Source organism: Lutra lutra, chromosome 8 (genome assembly GCF_902655055.1).
Source record: "Lutra lutra chromosome 8, mLutLut1.2, whole genome shotgun sequence".
Classification (NCBI taxonomy): Eukaryota; Metazoa; Chordata; class Mammalia; order Carnivora; family Mustelidae; genus Lutra; species Lutra lutra.
Window position 1 is genome coordinate 72,427,890 of NC_062285.1, and position 25,318 is coordinate 72,453,207.

General features: G+C 34.6%; 1 protein-coding gene across 18 annotated transcripts in view; it reads right to left on the reverse strand.

The window, feature by feature from the left end:
- Positions 1 to 876: 876 nt before the first annotated feature.
- The window catches only part of C2CD5 (C2 calcium dependent domain containing 5), a 104,299-nt gene continuing 79,857 nt past the window's right edge, over positions 877 to 25,318 (reverse strand). For 6 of the 18 annotated variants that reach the window (XM_047740121.1, XM_047740119.1, XM_047740115.1 and 3 more), the window contains 12 exons: positions 23,256 to 23,396; positions 21,052 to 21,115; positions 20,039 to 20,100; positions 19,723 to 19,821; positions 19,152 to 19,241; positions 18,583 to 18,670; positions 17,551 to 17,637; positions 7,910 to 7,960; positions 6,909 to 7,010; positions 5,393 to 5,583; positions 2,475 to 2,621; positions 877 to 1,615 (listed from right to left, as the gene is read on the reverse strand). In XM_047740121.1, coding sequence (XP_047596077.1) covers positions 1,484 to 1,615; positions 2,475 to 2,621; positions 5,393 to 5,583; positions 6,909 to 7,010; positions 7,910 to 7,960; positions 17,551 to 17,637; positions 18,583 to 18,670; positions 19,152 to 19,241; positions 19,723 to 19,821; positions 20,039 to 20,100; positions 21,052 to 21,115; positions 23,256 to 23,396 — 1,254 coding nt within the window. In that variant the 3' untranslated portion in view covers positions 877 to 1,483. The remainder of the gene's footprint in view (positions 1,616 to 2,474; positions 2,622 to 5,392; positions 5,584 to 6,908; positions 7,011 to 7,909; positions 7,961 to 17,550; positions 17,638 to 18,582; positions 18,671 to 19,151; positions 19,242 to 19,722; positions 19,822 to 20,038; positions 20,101 to 21,051; positions 21,116 to 23,255; positions 23,397 to 25,318) is intronic. The other 12 variants (XM_047740123.1, XM_047740114.1, XM_047740125.1 and 9 more) reach the window with 4 other exon arrangements.

Genomic DNA, 25,318 nt, shown 5'->3' on the forward strand with positions numbered 1-25,318 from the left:
AACTTACTTGTGTAGCCACTGAAAACGAGCTCCATGATCATAGGAACTTGTGTGTTTTGTTCACTGCCTAAAACTGGGATCTAATATCTAGTAGGCATTCAGTAGTTGTTGAATGTGAATACATTCAATGCGAATTCACGATGTGAATACCTACCTACCAAAGACAATGAAAGTGCCGCAAGGATTAGGAGCTAGCCAACAGAGGTTTGCTGACTCCAGGAATGAATGGAGGTGATTGGATGGCAGTACTACACCACACAAAGTAGGCAAGGAAGAGATTCAGGAATATTCCAGTTTATAAACTTTTTATTTAAAAAATAAAATTATAAACAAAATACAGAAAAATATTGACACCTGTGATAACAAGGAAATGACTCCGAATCTTTACGGTGGTTTGTTATCCTGAAAGAGCAAAATCATAAGTTTTATAAAGAAATTTTATTGTGCAAAGGAGGAATGTACTTTTTAAGGTTCATTTGTAATAGGTATTTGGCATTGACAGAAAAAGTATTTCTATGTATACATTCAACACTTTGCAGCATATTTACATTCAAGTTACATTTCCAAATTCTATGCCAAATACAATCTAACTAACCATCAAAAATCCCTAAGATATAATTCTGTTTATTTGGTAGGAGTACAGTATGATTCTATTAGAAATAATTTTATGCTCCTACTAGATCATACTTTCACTACGTCAACAAAATTTCTTTCCAGTTGAAGCCAAGCCTCTTCCAGACAAATTAAACACTAACAAAATTTGGCCAGTAACAAGATTACATAGATTTTTCCTCCCTCCTTACAGACATTATTAAAACTTTCAATGGAAGGGTACTGGCTCTAATTACCTTTTTTTTTTTTTTTTTTTTTTTTTTAACAGCAGTTAGGACAGAGTATGGATACAAGCTGCAGAATTTTAACTTGTTTTTAATGATGGCTGAAGCACTCTTCCTTTCAGTTGTTACCAAATTCCAAATTCAGTTGTTCTCAAAATAAAACACATTAGGAAACCCACATAGTGTTTTTAAAACTTTTCTCCATTTTCTCACACATTCCTCAAATCAGATTTTTAATTCATTGACAATTTGTAAACTTCTAGCTTAGTTTCTCTCAATTACATTAGGATAGCTATTACAATTTCTTGATAATCTCACCATTTTGTTTCAAAGTATGATTTTATTAAAGTCAACATAAACTACAAGTAACTTCCATCTCTGCTACAGTTCTCTGAGAAATCTATCCAAACTTAATGAGGACTCAAGATCCCATGGGGCCTGACAAGGACTGGCAAACAAAACATCAAGATTTTAAAATTCTCATGCCTCCAAGAAATTCCAGACAAATCAAATCTACTCATAATGTACCATTTCTTTCTTAATGATCTCAAATTAAGTTCACTTTTAAAAATCCAGTAAGATAAATAAGGAAAAACAATGGAGACAGATGAATTTCATTTAGTTGAGCTCTTCCTTTCTGATTTACTTCAGGTTGTAACTTCTCCTCCAGGACATGATGGCTGGCAGTTGGCAGTAGGCTGCTGAGTTGACAGCACTTCTAATTCAGATTCACGAACAAAAACCACTGCATCACCACTTACGTTTATAAGACACTGTGCCTATACAAACAACAGGAAATGTCCAATCACCAACTCAAAGATATGCTCATGGTTTTAGGCTATTTTAGGGGTAGTGCTACGTAGCTGAAAAAGCACAGGCTTTTAAGTCACTTGGAAAGGGTAGACAATAGAAAAATGAACAAAGGGGAAAAAAAAGAAGGCAATTCATAAGAAAGGAAACTCAAAAAAACCCCATTGATAATTTTAAATTTTTTAAAGGAAACTTTAACAATTCAAAGTGAGCTATTACATGAAAAATACTGACAAAAGAAATTTATTCTAAAATTAATCCTAAGCAACAATTCTTTGCCCTAACAGAATTATTTTTGAGGAATAATAATTGGGACATACTCTTCACCACTATGGTAGTTAGAACTGGACAGATCATAGTCCAAACTAAAGGGTGTCTTCCACAGGAACTTAGGAGCAAAACTTCCAGAGGTATTTAAGAATACCCAGGATATGGGGGTGCCTGGGTGGCTCAGTGGGTTAAAGCCTCTGCCTTTGGCTCAGGTCATGATCCCAGGGTCCTGGGGTCTGGCTCCGCATCGGGCTCTCTGCTCAGCGGGAAGCCTGCTTTTCTTCCTCTCTCTCTCTGCCTGCCTCTCTACCTATCTGCGATCTCTGTCTGTCAAAAAAAAAAAAAAAAAAAAAGAATACCCAGGATATGAAAACAGCATCTGATCTATATATGACCGTAGTTATCAATACATTTGTTAAAACATGTTTTAAGCATCTAGAATCAAAAAGTTCTGAAGACCAGTTCTCTTTGGTGGCGGGTGGGGAGACAGTGGGAGATGGAAAAGCCACGGGGGAAATCCTCAGGTTCTCCCAAAACAAGGTTGTAACTGCATCTCACCTGGTTTTTATTTGGATTCTCCATGAAGACACACTGCTTCATTATGTAGGAGACAACAGCATTCCCTCCTAACGCAGCAACATGAGCTCTCACCATTGCAAACACTTCAGCAATAAAAGCATGGAGAAAACCACTGACTCCTCCTTCCTAGAAAGTAATACACAAGAAAATCTAACTGTATGCATGAATTTATACAAAATGCCAAATAATATATACTAAAACATCTTAAATGATCTTAATATAATGGGTGATCATTTTAATTTCCCTTGCAACAGGATTTGTTGCATGAATTAACAAACAAACCTTCACTGAACACGTCTGTGATGGGGATTATCCCCTTACTTTACAGATGATGAAAGTGATGTCAGAAAATGTGTCACATGCCCATGACTATGACCACATAACTAATTAAAAATGGCAGAGCAAGAATTCAAACTTTCTCCAATTCCAGTATCTCCATCAAATCATTCCTATTACTCATAGAAACTGATGTGTAAATATAACCAAGAAACTTCTCTGCTCGCTGTATCTCCCATTCCGAAGCATGTTCCAACTACACTTGCCTTTTTACCAGTTTCTCAAACCTATTAAACACTTTTCCTGCCTCAGATTCTTTGTGCAGTAAAAGTCCCTGAAGGATCCTCACCCAATTTTCCAGGATGATTCTTACTCAATTCCTCAGGTCCCTGTTTATATGTAATTTCCTCAGGGAAACGTTCCCTAACTCTCAGATCTAAATTAAGTTCCCCTGTTATATCCTCTGATAGCCTCTGTTGTATTTCTTTATATTACTTACTATCACTAGTAATTATACATTAGTTAATGATTACTTGTTGAATGTTCACCAGGCTCCATTCCACTAGACTGTAAATTCCATCAGGTCAGAGACCACCATCTGTTTTGCTCATAACTCTTTGCTAACACCTAGTTCAATAGGTGCACACACTGAGCATCCCATACGTATTTGTTAGGGAATGAAATCCAGTAGGTTAGGGAATGTTTTCAGTGTTCAAAAATAAAACAGAAACCAAAGTCTAGCTGAGAGCCTAAAATACTTTAGAACCTAAGTTTTCCACGAATTCTACTGGAGCTTTTACACAGTCTAGGAATAAATTTCAAACTTTAAATTGGAAGTTAAGGGCAAAATTTAATGCACTGTTAGAAAAAACATTTGACCAGAACACACCTTATTAAAAAGCCAGAGAGAGGTAGCTCTCTTTGTAGTTAAGGAATTGAGGTATTTCAGCCTACCTCCTACTCAGTCACAGCTCAGTACATTTTTTTTTCTTTTACTTGTATCTGGTTTACTCCTGTCTTTTAAACTTCAAAATTCTGATGGCAGAGTAACAGAAACTACAGAGGGGTAATTCTTAAAAGATTACATAATTGAAAGCAAGTAACTTAGCAAGCAATGAATAAATTTGGGATATTATGCCATCCAGTTAATATTACAAATTTCTGTTGAAGGGAAATCTACTATGAAGCAACATTTTGGGGTATGGCTGCTCAAGTAGTAGAGAAGGCACTTAGGGGACAAAATTTTATGGACTAAAATAATGCAATTCCATGTACTATTAAGAGCAACTGAAAAGTTAATTAACCAATCTATACTAGCTTCTCACACTCAACTTTCCTTGTCAAATTTAAATCGGCTTAAGTGTCACCTAATTTAATTCTATATTAAAGTCTCAAAGGATTTTGAGACTATATTAAGATACTGTCTTCTCCATCTCAACACAATTAGAATATGATTTAAAACTAATTTATCATAAAGGAAACATCTACCTAATCATTCTGTCAGAAGTCATTCCCTCAATGACACAAAAATACCTATGTCTACTCTGCCAGGCACTGTGCCAGGCAGGTGAGCATGATATTAAAAAAAACAGTATGAGAGCTGGGGTGCCTGGGTGGCTTAGGGGGTTAAGAGTCTGATTTTTGATCCCAGTTCAGGTCTTGCTCTCAGGGTCATGAGTTCAAGCCCTGTGTTGGGCTCCTCACCCAGCATGGAGCCTACTTGAAAAAAAAAAAAAAAATAGTATGATGGCTATTATTTCTAAGGAAGTGTAGAAATGTTAATGGAGAGAAAATGGGAAAAAAGCAGAGTTAAGTCATCTTTATAATGTACACACTTAAAAAAAATACAAACTGCTGAAGAGTTTATTGGGTTTCATACCTATTCAATTAAAAATTTCCCTATTCACAGTATTTGCTCTAGTCTTATTTCATAACATAAGACACAATATAAATACAATTTTTTTCTCGAGTTTAAATTCCTGTGTAATTACAGATATAATAGGTTGACTGTGATTCTTAAATTTGACCACATCAAAACATTATAACTACTGTTACCCAGTAAGAAGTAAGAATTTGAATAAATGGCATTCTCATGTACTTTTGGAGAGGTGGAAATAAAACAAGCAGCTTAATTCTTTTTCAGGGGGAGAAAATTACAAACTATCCCTATAGACATCTATCTATAATTTAGTCCCCTCTGATTTCTAAATGTAAGACCTTAAAAACTATTATTTAAATATATCTCAGACAAATAATTACTTGAGAAAACTAAGCTGAAATTTCAGGCTGTTTTAAATCTCTAATTATACATTGATAAATTTACTTGTTTTATTTACCATATAATGAGGATCTGGGATTTCTAATAATAAATGAAGTTAAATCCAACATAACTCTTGTGATAATACTAGGTGCTATATGAAATTTGGCAAGTCTAATCTAGAATCAATCCATACAGGTTATTGGAAAAAAAAAAGTTGTATGTATGTGCAAGTGTGTTGTGATTACTTGGCAAAAAATAATAAATCGAAATTGTAGTAACAATCTGAAATAACAATCTGAAGACAGTCTTGTTACTACTGTCTTTAATCAGAAAATTCACAAAAACAATGTTGTAAAATTACCTCACGAAGAGAAGTGGTTTCCCGAATAAAAAACATGTTAATTATCCCAAGATATTTAGTTATTTTCGCTCCAGGAATAAAAGAAAGAGGTGTCATCTTAACAACCCCAACTGTAGAATTTGCACAAGGTGGAGTTGAACGGTTCCGGAAATTTCCTTCACCCATAGGACTTGCTTTTTCAACTGTCACAGCTAAATTTGGAGAAAGAAGAAAAAACATTAAGATCGGGTGTTGGTAACTCAATTATTCCCTAAGGTTTCCAAGTAAGTGGTGACAACATTCAGCTGTCTGTGAGGCTAAGCAATGTCATGAAAGTAAAGAAATTATCATGCACTGCATGCAATTAAAAAGAGAGAGAAAGAAAAACTTAAGAGGAAATGCTGGAATGGAATTCTTTTGGAAGAAAAATGGCATTCCTGCAAAAGAAAATGTTGATGCGGTGTAGCTACACACACAATGATCGTTATAAAGTGAAGAAAAAGAAAAAGCGGTAGAGCATTAAAAATTATCTGCTGTAGGAACAAATTATTACAAAGAGAGTGTGAAAGTTGTTATATTTCCCAGTGCAGTTTTTTCCATCTTTTTCAGACGACTTCATCATTGTCAACTTGTAGATAAACCTTACATTAACTAGTTGTAATTGGTTTCTTTTTCAAACCATTTTGATTAAACTCACAATTTTAAAAACTTAACAATGACCTTGGCTGTCTAATAATTGATTGTTTATAAAGTAACATAAATAATAGCTACCGCTTAATAAGTAACTACCATAAGCCAGACATACATATGTCTATATGTATATATATCTAATCCTTATAACAATCCAGCAACATAGGTATTATTATCCCCATTTTACACATGAGGAAACTAAGTCTCAGAGAAGTTAAATAGTTTGTCCAAGGTCACACAGCAATTAAAACGACACTTCTAGGATCCCAAACCAGATCTGTCTGGTTTCATATCCTGTGATCCTTCCTCCAAAACATCATTTCCTCCTCTTAAATGTCAATTCCTTCACTCAAATACATTTACCTCAGACTCTACCAGGACACATGGAGTATAAAGAACATGTAGGTAATGATGCGGATTGTAGCAGTGAGATAAGAGTTAGCTATTTTCTGTTCAGAAATACCTCATTCTTTTAACCCTCTGGGTATCATTGTCAGCAAACTAGCAGATGCCATCACTACATGGTAGCTTGGATCCTGGAAGACCATCTCTTCAATAAGAGAGCTCCTAATTTCCTTCCATTTGAGGGACATAGTATCTATCTATACACTTGGAAGAATACCGTCACAAAAAGTAAAATTTTAAAAACACAATTGTACAGTTAAAATGAACAAATCTAAAGGCCCTTTAATAACTTTGGCTAAGTGAGGATTAGTATCTGCAGCTTTCACACTCCAGTACGTGATTGATTGGCAATGTTATTGCTGGGTCGTAAGGTCTAGCCTTCACCACTGGGAAATCAGGGATATGCTTCTCAGATCATAATGTGGTAGAAACATCCGCCTACTTGTCTTAATTGATCCGCGCCTTATGGTCTGAGCTTTCAGTTTAATGAGCTCTATCCAGCTGCTGCATCTGTCTGCAAAGGAACTGTAATCAACTGACGTTGCTGAAAACACAGACAGAAAACAAAAGAAAAAACAAAGAAAAAATATGGGTGACGTCTCTTACTCGTCATAACACTCCTTCTGATGACGTAATTTAACTGTAACTTAGAAAAAGAATGGTCCTTTTTAAGTCAGATATGAGAGAGAGTAAAGAGTCAAGCTTTAGACACTGATTTGTCCAAAACCAAGTTCTCAGTTAGCTGGCTGAGCGTTTTCGGTGATATCATAGTTGTGTGGTTGCTTAGGGAAAACAGAAGCAAAGTCTAACAGAATATCAGTGAAAGGACCATATACTGCTTTAACTAACTTTATTTCCCATTCTTTTTACTTTACAATGTGTTAACCGTTTATATTTTATGACTTTAATTTATAATTCAAACTTGGTGAATAATTCACTTCCCTATTTTTACCCTGAAAATCAAAAAAATAATGAGAATCAAATGCTGAAGAATACATTTTTAAAAAATCACTAGTTGACTTATCTTTTATTAAAACACATTCTTTCTACCATCAGTAACAGGAAAGCCAAAAGGTCACTTTGGTCAATATTCTGTTTTCACATCTGATTTTGGCAACAAAGCTTCTGATGACACTGAGTGGGGAGGCAAGTAGGAGTCTAACAAGTTCTCCTTTTTCAAAAGAATAGCTTTTACTATTACTGAGCTAAAAAAATGTTAAAGAGCTAAGATTTTATTTTTAGAAATAGGGAAGCTATTAAAATGCTAAAAATGTAAATATTAGTTTAATTAGTATTTTAAAAGATACATTCTAACTATAATAAAGTCACTTTTTGGTGTCTATTCCACTGTCCAGTGCATTTCTCCAATGTCTGTATGTTTATGCACCACCACACTAGAATTTCACACCTTTGGTGACTACTTGCTTAATTAGACAAACTCACCTCTCTGTGCAGCTGGTATACCTGAGTTAGAACTTGCACTCTCCAGGTGTTCTAATAAGACAATATGAACAACATTAGCTTGAATGCTAAGTACAAGCCAGTATCTCTTCTTTGCTGTTTGTCAAAACCTCTATGAGCCAGATGAATACAAGGAAATCTTTATGGCTTCATTATAAAAGCAAACCAAATAGAAGTATTTAGGTTTTAAATGCAGTATGTATTGATTTATGAAAACTAGCTCAGTTAATAAATATCATGCCAAGGAAGACTACTTGTTACTGTAACACAAGAAGAGTTTCAGAAACATTATAGACATGAGAAAATATAAACATAGTAACAAATGTTAGTAGGATGAAAACAAGGCAAAAAAACTGAACACAGAAAAGCATCAATGTATTAGGAAGAAAATCTGAAATGAAACATGGAGAGGGGAAATGTTTGTGTGTGGGAGGTGGGGGTGGGAGGTCAGTAAGATTAAAAATTATAGACCAGGCAATAACCTACGTCTCAAAGATAAACACCAACTGCTTGCTTATAAGCAATAACCCTCCCCCTCACCAGCTCCCCTTCATTCAAGGACTTTGCTGTCAACAGCTCCCTCTGGTGGCATCATCACATCATAGAACTAAAAAGTGTTCCCCATAGACAGAGCTAGATTCCAAACTGGAATCGCTCCCTTTCCACTAACACTAACTTTATAAAAGGAGCATCCAGAATCTTCCCTAGTATTTTGTATTTTTATTATAGCTGTTTAAAGTATTGTACAAATTTGAACAGCACTATTAGAAAAACCTTCATCATCTATTTCTAAAGTTCAGACTCTACATTAGCATATTTGAATTTTTGTTTCAAAGAATTTTATAACTGAAAGAATAGCGTTGCCGAGTTAGAAATAACTCATAAAAAACACCAAGAATAACTGCAATCATGCAGTTTTTAAAAAGAATTTATAAATTAAGTAAATACATATTTTTATCCCTGCTTAGTGTGTTAATCTTTTGGTAATATTCTTAAATTAACAAAAGATATACCTTTTAAAAATAAGATTTATACAGGTTTCTGCTAATTGGGTGCAATGGGAGTATCTCTCCATATTTCCTCCTCTTCCCATTTTTACCAAGCAAGTGACCACTAATTAATACTGGAAAGTGTACAGTGACTGACATTCCTTTTATAATACAAAGCCATTGAATAAAAGGGATTACTAGGTAGGATCCACAAAATGACTGTGAGGGTACCATGCTGCGGAAGTGCCTGACCATCATGCCCTCACACTGCAGATCTAGACAAGAAAACATCCTCCCTGATTCAGGATCCTGAGGAGTTTTGGAAGCCCAGAAGGAGATGGAACCAACAGGAAGGAGACCAGAACAAAACTGACATTCAGAAGCTTACCACATCTCTACGGACAGCTAGTTCAGTACTGAAAAAGGCTGTAGTGTAGAAGCTGGGACAGCAAATGCCTACCCAAGCTTACATATGCCAGGAGAGTCCCAGGGCTCTCCTATGTCCTATGCAGTACAGACTCAGGGAGTACAGACTTACAGAAAAATATAGCTGGCATCAGGAATTCTGTGCAAGTTTTTTAAATGAAGAAACAGGGGGCAAAAAGCTTAAAAAACATGAAAATTACTAAAATGAAATTATCTTCTATATCTCAGTATTATCTGGGTAATATGAAACTCCTCAGTAGCAACTGTAATAATTTAATGACAAATGTTCACAAAGAAAAACATGTAGAAAGTTATCTGTTCTCAACTCTAAATATCAAGTGAAAAAAAAATTAAGGGACATAGTGATCTGTAAAATACTTGCTTTTTAAAAAAGGAAAAAATAGAATATCTTTGCAAAGACAGACAATCTGGTCGAGGGTAGCTGCCTCTTGAAAAGGGAAATGAATGGAGAAGGGAGCTTGATTTTGGACTATAGGATTTTTTGGTAAGATTTGAATTTTTTACCATGTACATTATTACTTCTCCCAAAAAATGGAAATTTTTTTTTCCAAAAAAAGTGGGGGGCAACAAGGGAAAACGTCTTTTCCCTGCCTCCACATGCAAATGTATTTGAATTAAAATCTGGGGGGGAAAAAGCTTTTAAATTACAGATATTCTTAAGGGAAAGGTTAAAATAGATCATTTTTTCATCTCATTTAAGGAGAGCAGGTTCATCCAACATGTTCGCTAGGATCTTAATTTTTCTCTCAGAGAAAAGGCCCAAGAAGAGATGGTCCTGGGAACAGACGAACATCGGCACTTCAGACATTTGAATACTGCAGGTGTCTAATAACCTCAGATTCTCAGTTACTCTGCTCTTCCAGTTACAGTTTGGCTTCCAGGGTAACAGGCTTCTCAAAAGAGAAGGTACTGCAGGTATTAGCTGTCTGGCTCAGTGGTAAACTAGTAATTAAGGTGAAAAGGAAATAAATCCATATGTAATCTCTAAGTCAATACTTTAAAAAAAAAGCATATTTCATATTCAGGATTAGAAATCTTATTAAAATCTTTTGGGCTTTGTTGAAGAGCTAATGCCCACTGTCAGCCATACCTGTATAGAAGAGTTTGAGACAAACCCTTCTTATGTTAGGTTCCCCCCATTCCTGCTGCAGAAAGTCTCAAGCCACACAGCAGGCTACTTCTCTTATAATTTCCTTTCCCATGGATACAAGAAAATTATTATTTTGCCTCATTAAAAAGTCACCCGTAAGTGATAATCCTGCTATCCATAAATGAACAACCTTAGAAAGTGAGAAAGGCAAACAGAACATAAGGTTTTCTTATTCTCTTAGTACCTTCTAACAATATTTAACAAGCCCTATCAGTGTGGGGAAGGGGACTAGCCTAGGTTAAAAGCAGTTGAGTGGAATTGAGCATACTGATGACCAAAATAAAACAATGTGGCAAGGATTCTTCCTCCTACAATTATATATGCTCCAGTGCTTCTGAAGTTTGAGGCCTCTCCATTCTTCTAAACAGTCATAACCATAACCAATGAAAAGGTTATGAAAAGGTATCAGCTGGCTATGATAAAGCTCTATGCCGATCACTAACTCCTCAGACAACTTGTTCACTTTATGTCATTAGGATTTACAGATCATCTTTGCTCTGAATAATTAAAAAGTATCTGAGGTAATCTTATCTGGTCACCTTAAGAATATTACTAAAACTAAAAAAAGTTCCTGAAACTTCTGAAGATTCTGTGGCAGATTAAAATATTAAAATATATGCAATCAGGGGCACCTGGCTGGCTCAATGGCTAGAGTATACAACTCTTAATCTCGGGGTTGTGAGTTCAAGCCCCACAATGCACATGGAGCCTACTTAAAAAATATATATGTACAATCTAAAGTCTTAAAAAATATATGTTTTATTTAGCTATTCAAACATTCTCGGGGTGGGAGTGCTCAGGTGGCTCATCTGGTTAAGTGCCTGCCTTCTGCTCCGGTTGTGATCTCAGGGGTCCTGAGATCCAAGCCAGGCTCCCTGCTCAGTAGGGAGTCTGCTTCTCTCTCCCTCTGTCCCCTGCTCATGCTCTCTCTTGCTCTTTCTTTCTCAAATAATCTTTAAAAAAATAAAATAAAATGTTTAAAAAAATAGGGGCTCCTGGGTTAAGCATGGTCTCTCTCAAATAAACCAAATCTTTTAAAAATTTTTAAAAATAAACATTCTTGGCTTTTTTATTAACTTTTGAAAAAGATTTTATTTATTTTCGAGAGAGAGAGAGAGTGCATGCTCATGCATGGGGGGAATCGGGCAGGAGAGGGAAAGAATCTCAAGCAGCCTCATTGAGCATGGAGCCTGACATGAAGAAGGATCCCAGGACCCTGAGATCATGACCTGAGTTGAAACCAAGAGTCAGACGCTTAACCAACTGAGCCACCCACGTGTCCCTAAACATTCTCAGTTTTACATTATTATGATCAAAATTTGTTTTATATCTCCTTCGGCATTTCCATCAATCTATGATGCACTGATTAGCTACGTCCTGTAACTATAAAATCTGGCTTAACAATGGAGTTATGTGTATATGTAGTTATGTGTATAAACACGCTGTATAAATCTTGTCCATAATGATACTCAAATATTGGTGGATTGATAATGAAATTGCCATATGAGAGCTAAAAATTATTAAAGCATAGAAAAAAATGTAAATAGCTTCAAAGTAGATAGTCCACTAAGAGGAAAAACTCAGCTACCATTACAATACATACATTAGCCGACAAACAAACAGCTTCTCTATTTACATCATTAAAGCTTCCAACTAAAGGTGTCCAACAGCCTACACCACTATTCTTCAAACCCCATCTTCTGTTTTCCTGCCTTTGTTTCCAGGCATCCACTTCTCTCCTCTCCCCCACCCTTCAGATCTTCTCTTCCAAATAACACCTATTTTCTTTTTTTTTTTTTTAAGATTTTATTTATTTATTTGACAGACAGAAATCACAAGTGGGCAGAGAGTTAGGCAGAGAGAGAGGGGGAAGCAGGCTCCATGCTGAGCAGAGAGCCCGATGCGGGGCTCGATCCCAGGACCCTGAGGCCATGACCTGAGCCAAAGGCAGAGGCTTTAACCCACTGAGCCACCCAGGCGCCCCATAACACCTATTTTCATTAGTAACCCAATTCAATTTTCTTTGCTCCTTACTCCCTTTTTCTCAGATTCTGGATTTCACTGAACTTAAGCTGCCTCGAGGAAGCAAAGATCCTTATCCCTACACTTCTCCATCAGTTCTCTCTTTCCTTCCTTCCCATGTCTCAGGTAAGTTTCTCATATATTTTCCACTCTTTGCTTTCTATTTTCCCTTCAATCTCCTTCCTCTCAACATCTCTCTCCTTTCAGGACTTCCCACTAATTGTTGGGGCCATCAATAACATGGAGAACTTCAACATTTTTTATTTTTGCTACCATTTGGTCATAATGATATAATACATTTTAAAAAGAGAGAAAAAACAGACATGCAATGAATTGTTAATACATAAAGATATTTTTAGTTAGTGCGAAGAATTGTGTAATAGTTTTAAAAATTTAGAACCATTCATTGGCAGGATAAAATAAAAGCTAACTTTTTGTAGTTTTTATAGGTTTATATTTCTAATCACTAGTTTTAAAAAAAATGTAAGGCAAGTCATTAAATGTAAAAAATTAAACTACCTTTTAGAATCAAATTTGGCTTAACAAAAATAACCCTTATAGCCTCAATAAAAATAAAAATTAAAAAACCTCAAATGTGATACCTAATTATGGAATACAATGTATTGAGGATTTTATTTTTATACTGAAATCCAGAATTTGACCTATGCTTGTCACATTAATCGGCAGCTGCTTAATGAAAAGAGTACTCCTGCCAGCCTATAGCTTATGCCATTAAACATGAGGCTATCACTTCAGCATAAAGCAAAATGAAAGCAGGAACAAGGTAAGTATAAAAGACTTTTCTTCCATACAATTTCATCCAAAAGTAAATAAAAACTAAATTGACTTAATCCTTTTTAAAGGCTTAACCTCTCAGAATTTGAATGAAAACTATTACCCTATTATAAACTTATTAAGTACTTGAGATATATTTCTAGTGGCACATGATTCACACACATTTCCCTAAGATCTTAAGCCTCACAGTATGGTATTTAAGATATTGAGATTTAGGTCTTTAGACATGTATCAAAAATAATATGCTAACCTTCTATAAAAACTACATGTATAAAATTTTTGAGATCAACTGCAATCTGTAAAACAAATCTTTTTTTTTTTTTTTTTACTTTTCACCCCAATTACTATCACTCAGATTCTCCATTTTTACTGAATGTGTTCCATCCCTTTATAATATTTTTAAAATCTCTTAAAGCTGTTTCAGAGTAAAGTAGTAAATATTCAGAGAACTAAAGTATACACACTATTGATGAGGAAAAAACATCATGGGAGTGATATAAAAAACTTGTTATACCATCCTTTTTTTCTTAATACAGCTTCATATAAGTATTTACATTGATGCCAATCATCTATGTTCCTCATAGTATTCATCAAGAATTTTGGTAACCTTCACATGATAATTTCCTGGAAGAAATTATTCAGGCTCAGCACCTTTTAATATTCAAATCAGAAAAATCAAATACTTAGAGCAAGGTAACCAAACCAACCATATATCAAACAAATATTTTGTTACCTTGAGAAACAAAACTAAGTTTAACAAAAGATGAAAGGAAAAATTTGAACATGGATGGACAATTCAGGCCCAGGCTTACTCTACTCAGTGAATTAGGATACATGTAATTGAAGCATCTTTTTTCACATAATATTCATTCATTTTCAGTAACATAAGAAGATACTTATCAGAAAGGTTTATCTACAAGTTAAAAGATGGAAGTATTAATAAATTACTGTGCATACCTCTTGAAACTACTCTGTCAACATAAAATAAAAAAATTTTAATAAATTGCCGTATTTGTAATAAGAACATGAAAAATAGGATTCAAAGTTTTCAAAATTTAAAAAAAAAGAGAAAAGCTCCATCAGCTTAGCTAACTGACCTAACAAAACTATAAAAACTATACAATTATTTACTTATCAATATTAGTAGTTAAATTTTAAGCCTCTTGTGGTTGGTTGTATATAAGAAAATAGAGAAATTTTCTCTATTTATTCCAAGCACTTATTCCTAGCATTTATTCCTAGCACTTTTACCTTCCTCTCTTGCCTGTTACTTCTAAATTGCTAAGCTTAACTTTTGCCACATACTTCTATTCTCTATTCAAAACATTTCATGTTATAATGCTCAATTACTACATTCATGTATTACATTCTATGACATTTTTCAGAACCCATCCTATCTTCAAATCTTAAAATATTGCAAAACCCATCCTATCCCCAAATCTTCCAAAATACTTTGTGATAACTTTTTCAAGTATATTTAGTATAGCCCATGTCCTCCTGAGAAGACTTGAGAAAGCAAAGATAGTAAACAGGCATGCAACATAAACTACAATTTATACAACTATTTATAAAAAGATACAGGTAAACTACTACTTAGTGTTTACTGATGATTTTAAAATGTAATATTCAAAAAAAGCACATAGGTTTTACAGTTAAGTTCTTAGTATAAAAGTTTTCTATATATTAGTATTAGATGTAATACTATGAAAATGATGATAATGACAGCATGATCTGATTCAGTGGTTTTCAGACTTTTTGAAACTCTGTCTTACAACAAAATCACATATAGAAAATGAATAAATAAAAGCATACTGAATCAAAGCTGTTCTAGTTCAGAGGTAGGAAGGGGGTCCAGAGATCTAATCTCTCACTACTCTACTCGCCCCTCAGCTCCCTTCCCACCCTGCCTTTTTAGAAGGCCATGAGGTACCTCTGAAGAAACTCCATGGTCTGGAGAAGCAGAGTTTAAAAATTACTGGTTTAACAGATTTGAAGCTATCTGGATTTTTAATGTAACTTAAACACTACCTTTTGATTTTGATTAATTGGCTTTTGATTTGTTCTTAATAATAGAAACATGTTAATTATAGAAGAACTATAAACCATAGAATCCCAAGGAATCAGAGAATTTTAAAGGGCAGAGAGAATCTTAATCTTTTCACATTTTCCTCATATGAGGAACTGAGGCTTAATTGGCTTATTAGAAGTTAATTGGCCCAAGTTCTCACACTATCAGTAGCAGAACTGAGAAGAGAATCGAGGTTTGCTACTTTATTACTCCACATTATGGCCCCTCTCTACACTATAAAGTAAGTTGCAATATTTTAAGCACTGTTCAGATAGGTCTTATTCTACACAAATTCTTCTTTCATTGTTCTTCAGTTCAGAGTACAATTTGTACAAAATAGACTAATGACCTCAACAAGCACTAATTCTAATTACCTTTGAAAACATTTTGAAAGCTAATGCAGAAACTGCAAGGCATTAATATAGATATGATAAATTTATAGAATTTAAATCTAATCTTCTGCAGAAATCAGTAATGACTAACAAGGTAAAGCTGAGCTAACAGGGGTCCAATATCCATAAATGTATATACCTATATATTAGCAATTGATCAAATCTTTTTGCTGTTGATTAGATTTTTGGTTTTGATTCCCTGTCCATATCCCACCCCTTGCTCTGCAGGATAAGGATAAATGAAATGATACTTAAAAGTGATCTGGAATTAACCTTGTGTTAAATATAAGTTTCTGAAAAAAAAAATACAAGTTTCTATATAAAGTAGAAGTTTTTCAAAAATATTCTGTCTAGTCAGTTCTAAGGAAGATTCTACACAATTTTTTTTTGTTCTGGAAGCTACATTTAATTTACAAATCTGAACTCAAATTATCTTTGGATTTAATTTTTTCCTCTGTTTTTTTCAAGGAGTTCAACTATGCTAAAATTCTCTATGGAGTTCTAAATTAGAATTTTAATTTAGATTAAAAAAGAAAGTGGACCACAGTTACCATGTTAGAAAGTTCAGAATCTAAAAGTAGCTTATATTTAATCTTCAAAATATGAGACAAGATCTATTTACCTAGATAAACAGGGCTTGCACTGATTTAATAAAGACTCTACTAATATGCAGTGTGAATATAAAACTATTCTGTATCATAACGAATTTGGTATCAAACTGAGAAGTATAAATCATAAAAAAATTTTCCTTATGTTATAAAATATAAACGCTAGAAAAGCCAACTTGGTTTGAAATAACAAATGCATCATTTCTCAGAATTAAAAAATTATGAAAAAACACAAACCACATGTATTATATATGTAATGCTACAAATAAGGTATAGTAATTCTGAATAATTCAATTATAATTCATAATTATAAGTAATTCTTATAATACAAATTGTCCTGAAATCAGAAAAGAAATAGAAAATACTACCTCCCATTTTTCACCAAAGACTGTACAGATCTAAGTAGATTTATTGCTATTAAGCTGAGACTATCATTTTGCATTTGAAAATATGGCAGTATCTTTTAAGTACACAACAATGTTCCTCAATAATAAGCAAGACGCTCTAAAGACAGCTCATCCCTTTTTCACTTGTACTATCCCCAACCCAAACCTCTCTCCACATCTTTTTAAAAAGATTTTATTTATTTATTTGACAGAGAGAGAGATCACAAGTCAGTAGAGAGGCAGGCAGAGAGGGGGAAACAGGCTCCCGACTGAGCAGAGCCCGATGCCGGGTTTAATCCCAGAACCCTGAGACCATGACCCAAGCAGAAGGCAGAGGCTTAACCCACTGAGCCACCCAGGCGCCCCTCTCCACATCTCTTCTGGAGGAAATCAGTATTTTGTTGTCTAAAAAATCTAAAAATTTTTGTAAAATTTCAATTGTGGCTGGAAAAAACCTTACCAGATATAAATACCAATATATTACGAGGGAAATCCAGAGTTCTGAAAATAAAACTTTAATGCATTTGAAGTATAAGAATGGAATATCACAAGAAGCATTACCTTAATAATTTATGATGAGCTTACTTGAGAAATTAAAATAAGAGGGATATTATTCTCTCCCCTGCATGAACATGAAGAAACAGAAAATGAAGGAATGAAGAGTAAATCTTCATCTCAACATTAAGTAAGACTGCCTACAATGAAGAAGTAAAAGGAACTAGAAACTAGGATTTATTTGTGTTTGCATTTCCCTCACTTAACCAACCTTTAGCTGGTGGAAAAGGATGAGAAGGAAGTGAATCTGAACAGAGCTCCAGCGGAAACTGTAGAAGTTCTTCATTATCTGTAGAGACTTGAGAGGCAAGAAAAACACCGGTTATTTAGTAATGATCTAGAATTAATTTTTTTAAATTAAGAATCTGGGATAAAATATGTATTTCCCCCAATCCAATTTATTCTGGTTATTTTCCTCTTGGTTACTCCCATGGAGACCCTTCCTTCACCTGCACGATGTTGAGAGATGCTATCTTCCCTGCTAGGACTGTTGTGAATCCTCGGAAAAATACTAAGTATAAATCTCTTAGCACAATGCCTTCCAAACAGTAAGAATTCAATAACAACTATTATTATCCTATTCTTTGTACCATACTGGTTCTATGATACTTAAACCAGCTATTTTTTATCTTCCTTGATAAATATCTGAATGCAATTGTTTAATACATCTCTATTTGACATTAATTCAATGCTGTACATGTAGAATGTAATCAACTATAAAATTTTAGACTAATCACGAGTATTTTATTTAGCTGGTAAGTCCTTAAATATTAGAAAGCATACTATTTCCCTCTCCTTTTTTTCAGAACACATTAGCAGTTTTTAACAACTGGAGTTTCTTTGGGATATATTAAGAATGGTACTTCCTAGATTTTATTGGATAAAGGACAACTCCAAGGACCTTTCCTAAGAAAAACACATGGTGCTAACTGCATCAGTAGGTTCTCAGATGCCTTGGGGGCCTCCCCAGAGGTCCTGGGACAGAAACCTCTAAATTACTACAGAATATGCTATAACCAAAATCTAAAAAAAAGGCAGCAATCTCTATGTAAATAAAATAAATACCAGTCAACCACCTATTCACATGTGAAAAATACCAAGTCAACCACAAAGTTACCTTGATAAACAGAAAAAGTGACAGTAACTCTTCTTCAAGAAACAAGTCATTTATTTAATCTACCTTTTTCACTGAACTATAACTGTAGACAAACATGAACTATGCTCCCATCCATCACAGGTTTACCTCTTTGCAATGACTTTTCAACATGTGTTTTTGTGGTCTGTAAAGCCTGATTTTTGTCAAAAGTTATTGCAACTGCTGTGACTGTTACCTAGAATTACAGAAACAATATGATTAGCAAAATAATCATTGACAAAGTAAGTTTCTCGCAGATCTTCTTCTTCTTCAGTAATCTTCTTCAGTAATGGAACAGTTTATATTAACTGGCTAATTTGGTTTTCTGGTTAAGATTCTCAGCCAGAATTACAGATAACCTCAGATATTAGACAACAACTGAGTCTGCCATATATACCTAAACCTAGATATTCCAGAAAGAGCTGAAGTACCTTCTCTAAAACATAGGGACTGAAGAAATCCCGTGTAAGTACACATCCTATTGCATATTCTACCTTTGATAATTCAGAATTCAGAAAAATAAAACATATGTGGTCTGATTCATTCTAGTATGTTTGTTTAAAAATATTTTGAAGTAAAATCCTCTATATTTATTCAATTATGGCAGATTTATAATACTAAAACAGATCAGATAAAAGCCAGAAATCTTCTTTAACAATAAACTGAATCTTAATTACCTGTATTAATTCATCTTCAGGCAGAGATACTGTAAAATTTACGTGGCAAAGGCAGCAGGGGATCATAGACCGCAGTTTAAAATACAGGCTCTACATAATAGAATATATTAGTAATATCACTTCTTTTTATTTAAAAAAATTTTTAAACTGATTTTTCACTGCACATTATATCATGGCAAAAGAAAAGTTTAAAAGATTAAAACAAAGCTGGTCCATTTCTATTTTGTGTATTCTTACATTATTTTAAATAATAATAAAAGATTTAATCATATTATCAATAAGTCATAAAAATATAAGACAAAAGATTTTTTAAAATTTACACATATGCAATACATTTCTATGAAGCTTAAAGTTATAAAATAACTTAAAATATATTTAATCATGTGGCATATGAAGATGGAGAGCACAACTTTAGCATTTTACCAGATGAGAGAGTTAAGATTAATATAATATGTAAATAAAAATCATTCAGCCCACAACTGTGTAAGATATTCCAGATAATATAGACTTTTCTTTTTTAACTGCATAATTCCTAGGAGATTTAACTAAAATATAGTCAAAAGGTTCCTACCTTGAGCAAATTTTCACAGAGATCATTAAAGTTCTTATTAAGGGCTTGATTAGTCAGGTTAAGGCTGCTTAATCGGATTACTCTTACTGATGTGAACATCTAAATATGGGGAGATATAATAGCATGACATTTTATTATTTTTAACTAAATACTGTGACAGTTGATAAAACTGCCAAATAATGAGTAATAACAAATAATGTGGTATGAAAAAGGCTAACATTTTAGTTGCAATAAGGTGGTCAAAGAGAAAACATATTAAGAAGGAACTTGCTAAAATCATAAACGTTGTAGTTGCTTAAAATTATGAAATGTTTACCTGTATTTCAGATGTCCAGTTATTTATACCAGGCATAATCTCTGTATTACAACTATAAAAGCCTGTCAAAATAAATCATAGTTAAACGATATGATATTATTTTATCTATTTTTATGTTAAAGAATAACATTTTTCACTTATTACATGGAATTCTAACTATAAGATCCATTTATTCTTTTTTCTAAAACACTACACTTTCCGTAAACTTTACACCATCTTAATAAATTATGAGTTTGGTGGTTTTTTTAGTATTAACATGAAAGGATTAAAAATCAGTCTACCTAGAAGTACCTGGGTGGCTCAAGTCAGTTAAGCATCTGACTCTCACAGCCCTGAGATCAAGCCTCACAGGCTCTGTGCTCAGTGAGGAGTCTGCTTGATATCCTCTCCCTTTCCCTCTCTGCCCCTTCCCCTGCTCATGCAAATGAGCTCTCTTCCTCTCAAATACATGAATCTTTAAAATCTAGGGGTGCCTGGGTGGCTCAGCTGTTAAGCGTCTGCATTTGGCTCAGGTCATGATCCGAGGGTTCTGGGTTTGAGCCCGGTATCGGGGCTCCCTGCTCATCAGGGAGCCTGCTTCTCCCTCTCCCATGCCCCCTGCTTATATTCCCTCTCTCGCTGTGTCCCCGTAAAATAAATAAATAAAATCTTTGAAAAACAAATTAAATAAGTAAATAAAAAATAAAGATAAAAATCTAGTTCACCTGCATTTTTTCTTTTTTTAAGATTTTAGTTTTTAGCAATCTCTAACATTGGGCTCGAAATTACAATCCCAAGATCAAGAGTCACATGCTCTACTGAGTGAGCCGTTCAGGCACCCCCTCAGTTCACCTAAGTTCTAACATAAGTAATTGTAAACTATGTTTTATTAGCCTTGGAGCAGCAAAGTACATGACAGGATGTGACACTGATAAAGCCTTTAAAATAAATTTAGTATTACTATAATAATTTATGAACTAAAATATTGATATATAAAACAAGTCTCATCTCAAAAGTATGTTTTTTCTGTTCACCTGAAGGAGGAGGAACATCAGTAAGCAGAGAATGTACATCTTCCATAGCATCTGTGTCATCAATCTGAAAATAAAAGGGTTAGAACTATTGTGTAAGTACTAAATATATAATAACTTCAAATTTTAAAAAAATCATTGTTTTTATTATTTACTAAATAGAAAACATGAGAGTCAAGAAAAAGCGGAGCCAGTTTCCCCTAAATTAAAATACAAAACTTGAAAAAAAAAAAAGTTCTGGGTGCCTGGGTGGCTCAGTTGGTTAAGCAATTGCCTTCGGCTCAGGTCATGATCCTGGAGTCCCAGGATCGAGCCCCACATCAGGCTCCCAGCTCCACAGGGAGTCTGAGTCTCTCTCTGACCTTCTGCTCTCTCATGCTCTCTCTCTCTCAAATAAATAAATAGAATCTTAAAAAAGAAAAAAGTTCTAATATCTGTAAATTTTTCCACAATACTTATTATAAATACTTCTAAGTAAACATTTCACATTATAAAGTATATTCAGTTAAAAAAAAAAGAGAGAGCCTTTTCTCAAGCCTTTATGAGTACACGTTTCAAAAGGCTTATAAAGATATAAACAATTATCTCTACTTGTATAAGTTAATAAAGGCAATTTAAAAAGATCTTTTGACTTATATACAAAACTGCTTTAAAACTGAATTACATAGGGATAATTAAAGGCACAGCTAAGAAAAATAAATCCAAATTCTATTTTTCTAATTCACAAAATTCCATTGTAAATAATAAATAGTGAAACCATCCAACTAGACATATGCTGACATTCATCTATACAGCAGGAATCTGACCGACTCTCACACACTTCAAGTGTCCCTTCACATTACTATTGAGACTTGAAGAACCATTTTTAACTTTACCATAGCTATCCACAGTCACGGCCATACCTCAACCCACTATTCCCCAAAATATTCCACACCCAGTTCCAACTACAATGTCCTGTCTGTTCCCTCTCTTACTGAATCTGCACCTTGCTCTCAGCCTTCTACCCAGATCTGAAGCGCTTTCACTCTCTACTTAGCCAGGATCTAGGACCATAAAGATCAATAATGCTCTAGAATGTTAAACAGATTTCTGGGGCCTACCTTGAAATTTTCATTTAGTTAATTTTCATTTACTAGGTCTGAAGTACGGGCTCCAGAATTTGCATTTCTTACAAGATTCCAGATGGTGCTGATGCTATATAGGCAGCCACAGCACACTTTGAGTAGCACTACCCCAAAAAGTACCCTAGCACCTTTTACCTCCTCAGTCTTACATTTTCTTTTACCAACCTCCATTTTTTGTTCATTCTCAGACTGTAGAAAAATATGAGAAACAGGCAAACATCCATATAGTCTGAGTTTTCTACAAGTCAACACTCTCACCTCAGTTCAGTCTTGTGCATCTCCCATGGCTGACATCCTGATCACGTACATAGGCACTGTTCTAGATTCTTCAAATGTCTAATCCCATCCCCCCAAAATTCTACCATGAGCTTCCTGCTTTACTAAAATAAAGGCATCTGATGTTTTTCTCTCAACTGGAACCTTACCAGAACATTTCTGAATATCCTCATTTGTTTTCCTTTCCTTAATACCAAAGGAAGATCATTTATCTCCATTAAAGCTAACTGTTTATAGGGCAGGGCAGAGGGAGCAGACTTGCGAGGCAGGAGGCTCCATATATCTTCCGTTACACATTTATTCTCCAGGAAAGGTCTGAGTGTATTTTTATAATGGAAGCTCAACCATACCTTCTAAATTCAGTAAGAAAACACTATACTCAGAATTCGTCGTGCTATTATACACATGTGAAAGGATACAATTATACTAACATGTTATAACACATGAAGCAAGTAGAGATAATAAGTCAAAAAACAGCACTTTAAAATTTAAATTCATTCAAGTTTACAAAAATAGCTCTAAGAATTAAGCATTACTTTTTTAGCTTAGGCACTATCTTAATTTTATTTCAACCCATACATTAATTTTTCCAAAACCACCTGCATTATTGTACCTGGGTTTGATCAAAAAAATATATTACCAACTTCTAATATTTTAAAATTTGCTATAATTTCTATAATAAACTTTTTGTATATTTATAGCAGTTGCAATAATACAAAATCACATCACATCAATTTAGGATCTGATTGTAACAATATACATCTTATCTTCCAAAAATTTTGAGAAATTAGTCTAATGCAGTAATACCTCCAACACAAAAGCATCTTTTTTCCCATGTGAAAGGTCCAATTCTGTAACTTCATCAGAGCTTTCTGACTGAGATCTTAAAAGTCTTGAGCGCTGTCTAGGTTCTGGGATGGGTGATCCTATAATCTCTTCAGATATATCCTAAAAGAAATACATTTGCTTTATGTCATATGAGATAGTCTTTTTCAGTTTTGAGGTTATTTTGTAAACTGTAGTCTTTTTTTCTTTTTACTCAAGTATAAGGGACATATAACATTATATTAGTTTCAGATATATAACATGATTTCATACTTATACACTTCAGTTTGATTTTAAATTTTTATATTAATAAATATCTGTAGAGAAAAAGTCTGTAAAATATATTCACAGCCTATATTTAATTTTAACTTTCATAACTAATTAGCCTTTTATAGAGTACATGGATCTTTCCTTTTATCAATAATAGCAGCCTGGCTATACCGATCCATAAACATATAGGACTGCCAGCTAGCAAGGCAATACTGACATCTAGTGTACAGAGAGGACATCACAACGAGTAGGGAACTGGCAGTCCTTCCAGCTCAAAAGTTATCTTCCACTCAGCATTTTTTTTTTTAAAGATTTTATTTATTTATTTGACAGACAGAGATCACAAGTAGGCAGAGAGGCAGGCAGAGAGGCAGGCAGAGAGAGAGGAAGGGAAGCAGGCTCCCTGCTGAGCAGAGAGCCCGATGCGGGACTCGATCCCAGGACCCCGAGATCATGACCTGAGCCGAAGGCAGCGGCCCAACCCACTGAGCCACCCAGGCGCCCTTCTACTCAGCATTTAAAAGACCGAAAAGCCCAGAAAAAATTAAAAATGTAGTCTCCGAAAAGGATTCTCACCTTTTTTATCTTTTCTTATCCAGTGGAATTTTTCAAAGCTCCACATAATAAAATGAGGACTATGATAAATGTGTGCATGTATACATAATACATACATTATGCAGGTATTTGCTGTGTAACTAATTAAGCTAAATAAACTTTGGTAGCTACAACAATGATCTTTTTGAGGTCAGTGTATGGTGTGACCCATATGGGTTTGCAAGCTTTTACCTACCACATAGTCAAAGATCAGAGCCAACCAGAGATTCTAAATATCTGTTGGCTACAAGGACTATCAGAATGTGAATACGTGTCTACGGCCATACCACCCTGAACGCGCCCGATCTTGTCTGATCTCGGAAGCTAAGCAGGGTTGGGCCTCGTTAGTACTTGGATGGGAGAATGTGAATACGTGAGCACAAATGCAAAAAGCATAGCCTATTGTTGGCATAACAAAGCTATGTTTTTGTTTGTTTGTTTTAAAGATTTTTTATTTATTTGCCAGAGAGAGAGAGAGAGCAAGCGAGTACACACAAGCAGGCAGAGAGGCAGGCAGAGGCAGAGAGAGAAGCAGGCTCCCCGCTGAGCAAGGAGCCTGATGCGGGACTCGATCCCAGGACCCTGGGATCATGACCTGAGCAGAAGGCAGCGGCTTAACCCACTGAGCCACCCAGGCGTCCCACAAAGCTATGTTTTTAAAAAATAAAGAGTATAAGAATTTCTTTTCAAAATGAAGCTTTAAATGTTCATCGCTAGTGCATACCTTACATAAGACTACCACAATTTTGGGGTGCCTGGGTGGCTCAGTAGGTTAAAGCCTCTGCCTTCGGCTCTGGTCATGATCCCAGGATCCTGGGATCCAGCCCCGCATCGGGCTCTCTACTTAGCAGGAGCCTGCTTCCTCCTCACTCTCTCTGCCTGCCTCTCTGCCTACTTGTGATTTCTGTCAAATAAATAAAATATAAAAAAAAAAAAAGACTACCACAATTTCATAATAGTGATCTATAAAGTAATTCCACATTCATTTCTCTTATTTATACCCCAAATTAACTTGCCCTGTATAATTCTGAAAGGGTGCCTATTATAATGACTATAAAATGAGAAAGAGCTTCACTTCAGAGGTAAAGCAGTTTGCCTGGGCTTGAAAACTACTTTAAGTGATAAACCTACCCAGTACAATGTTCTTCCCACTAGATAACACCTTTGTATAATTTTTTAGT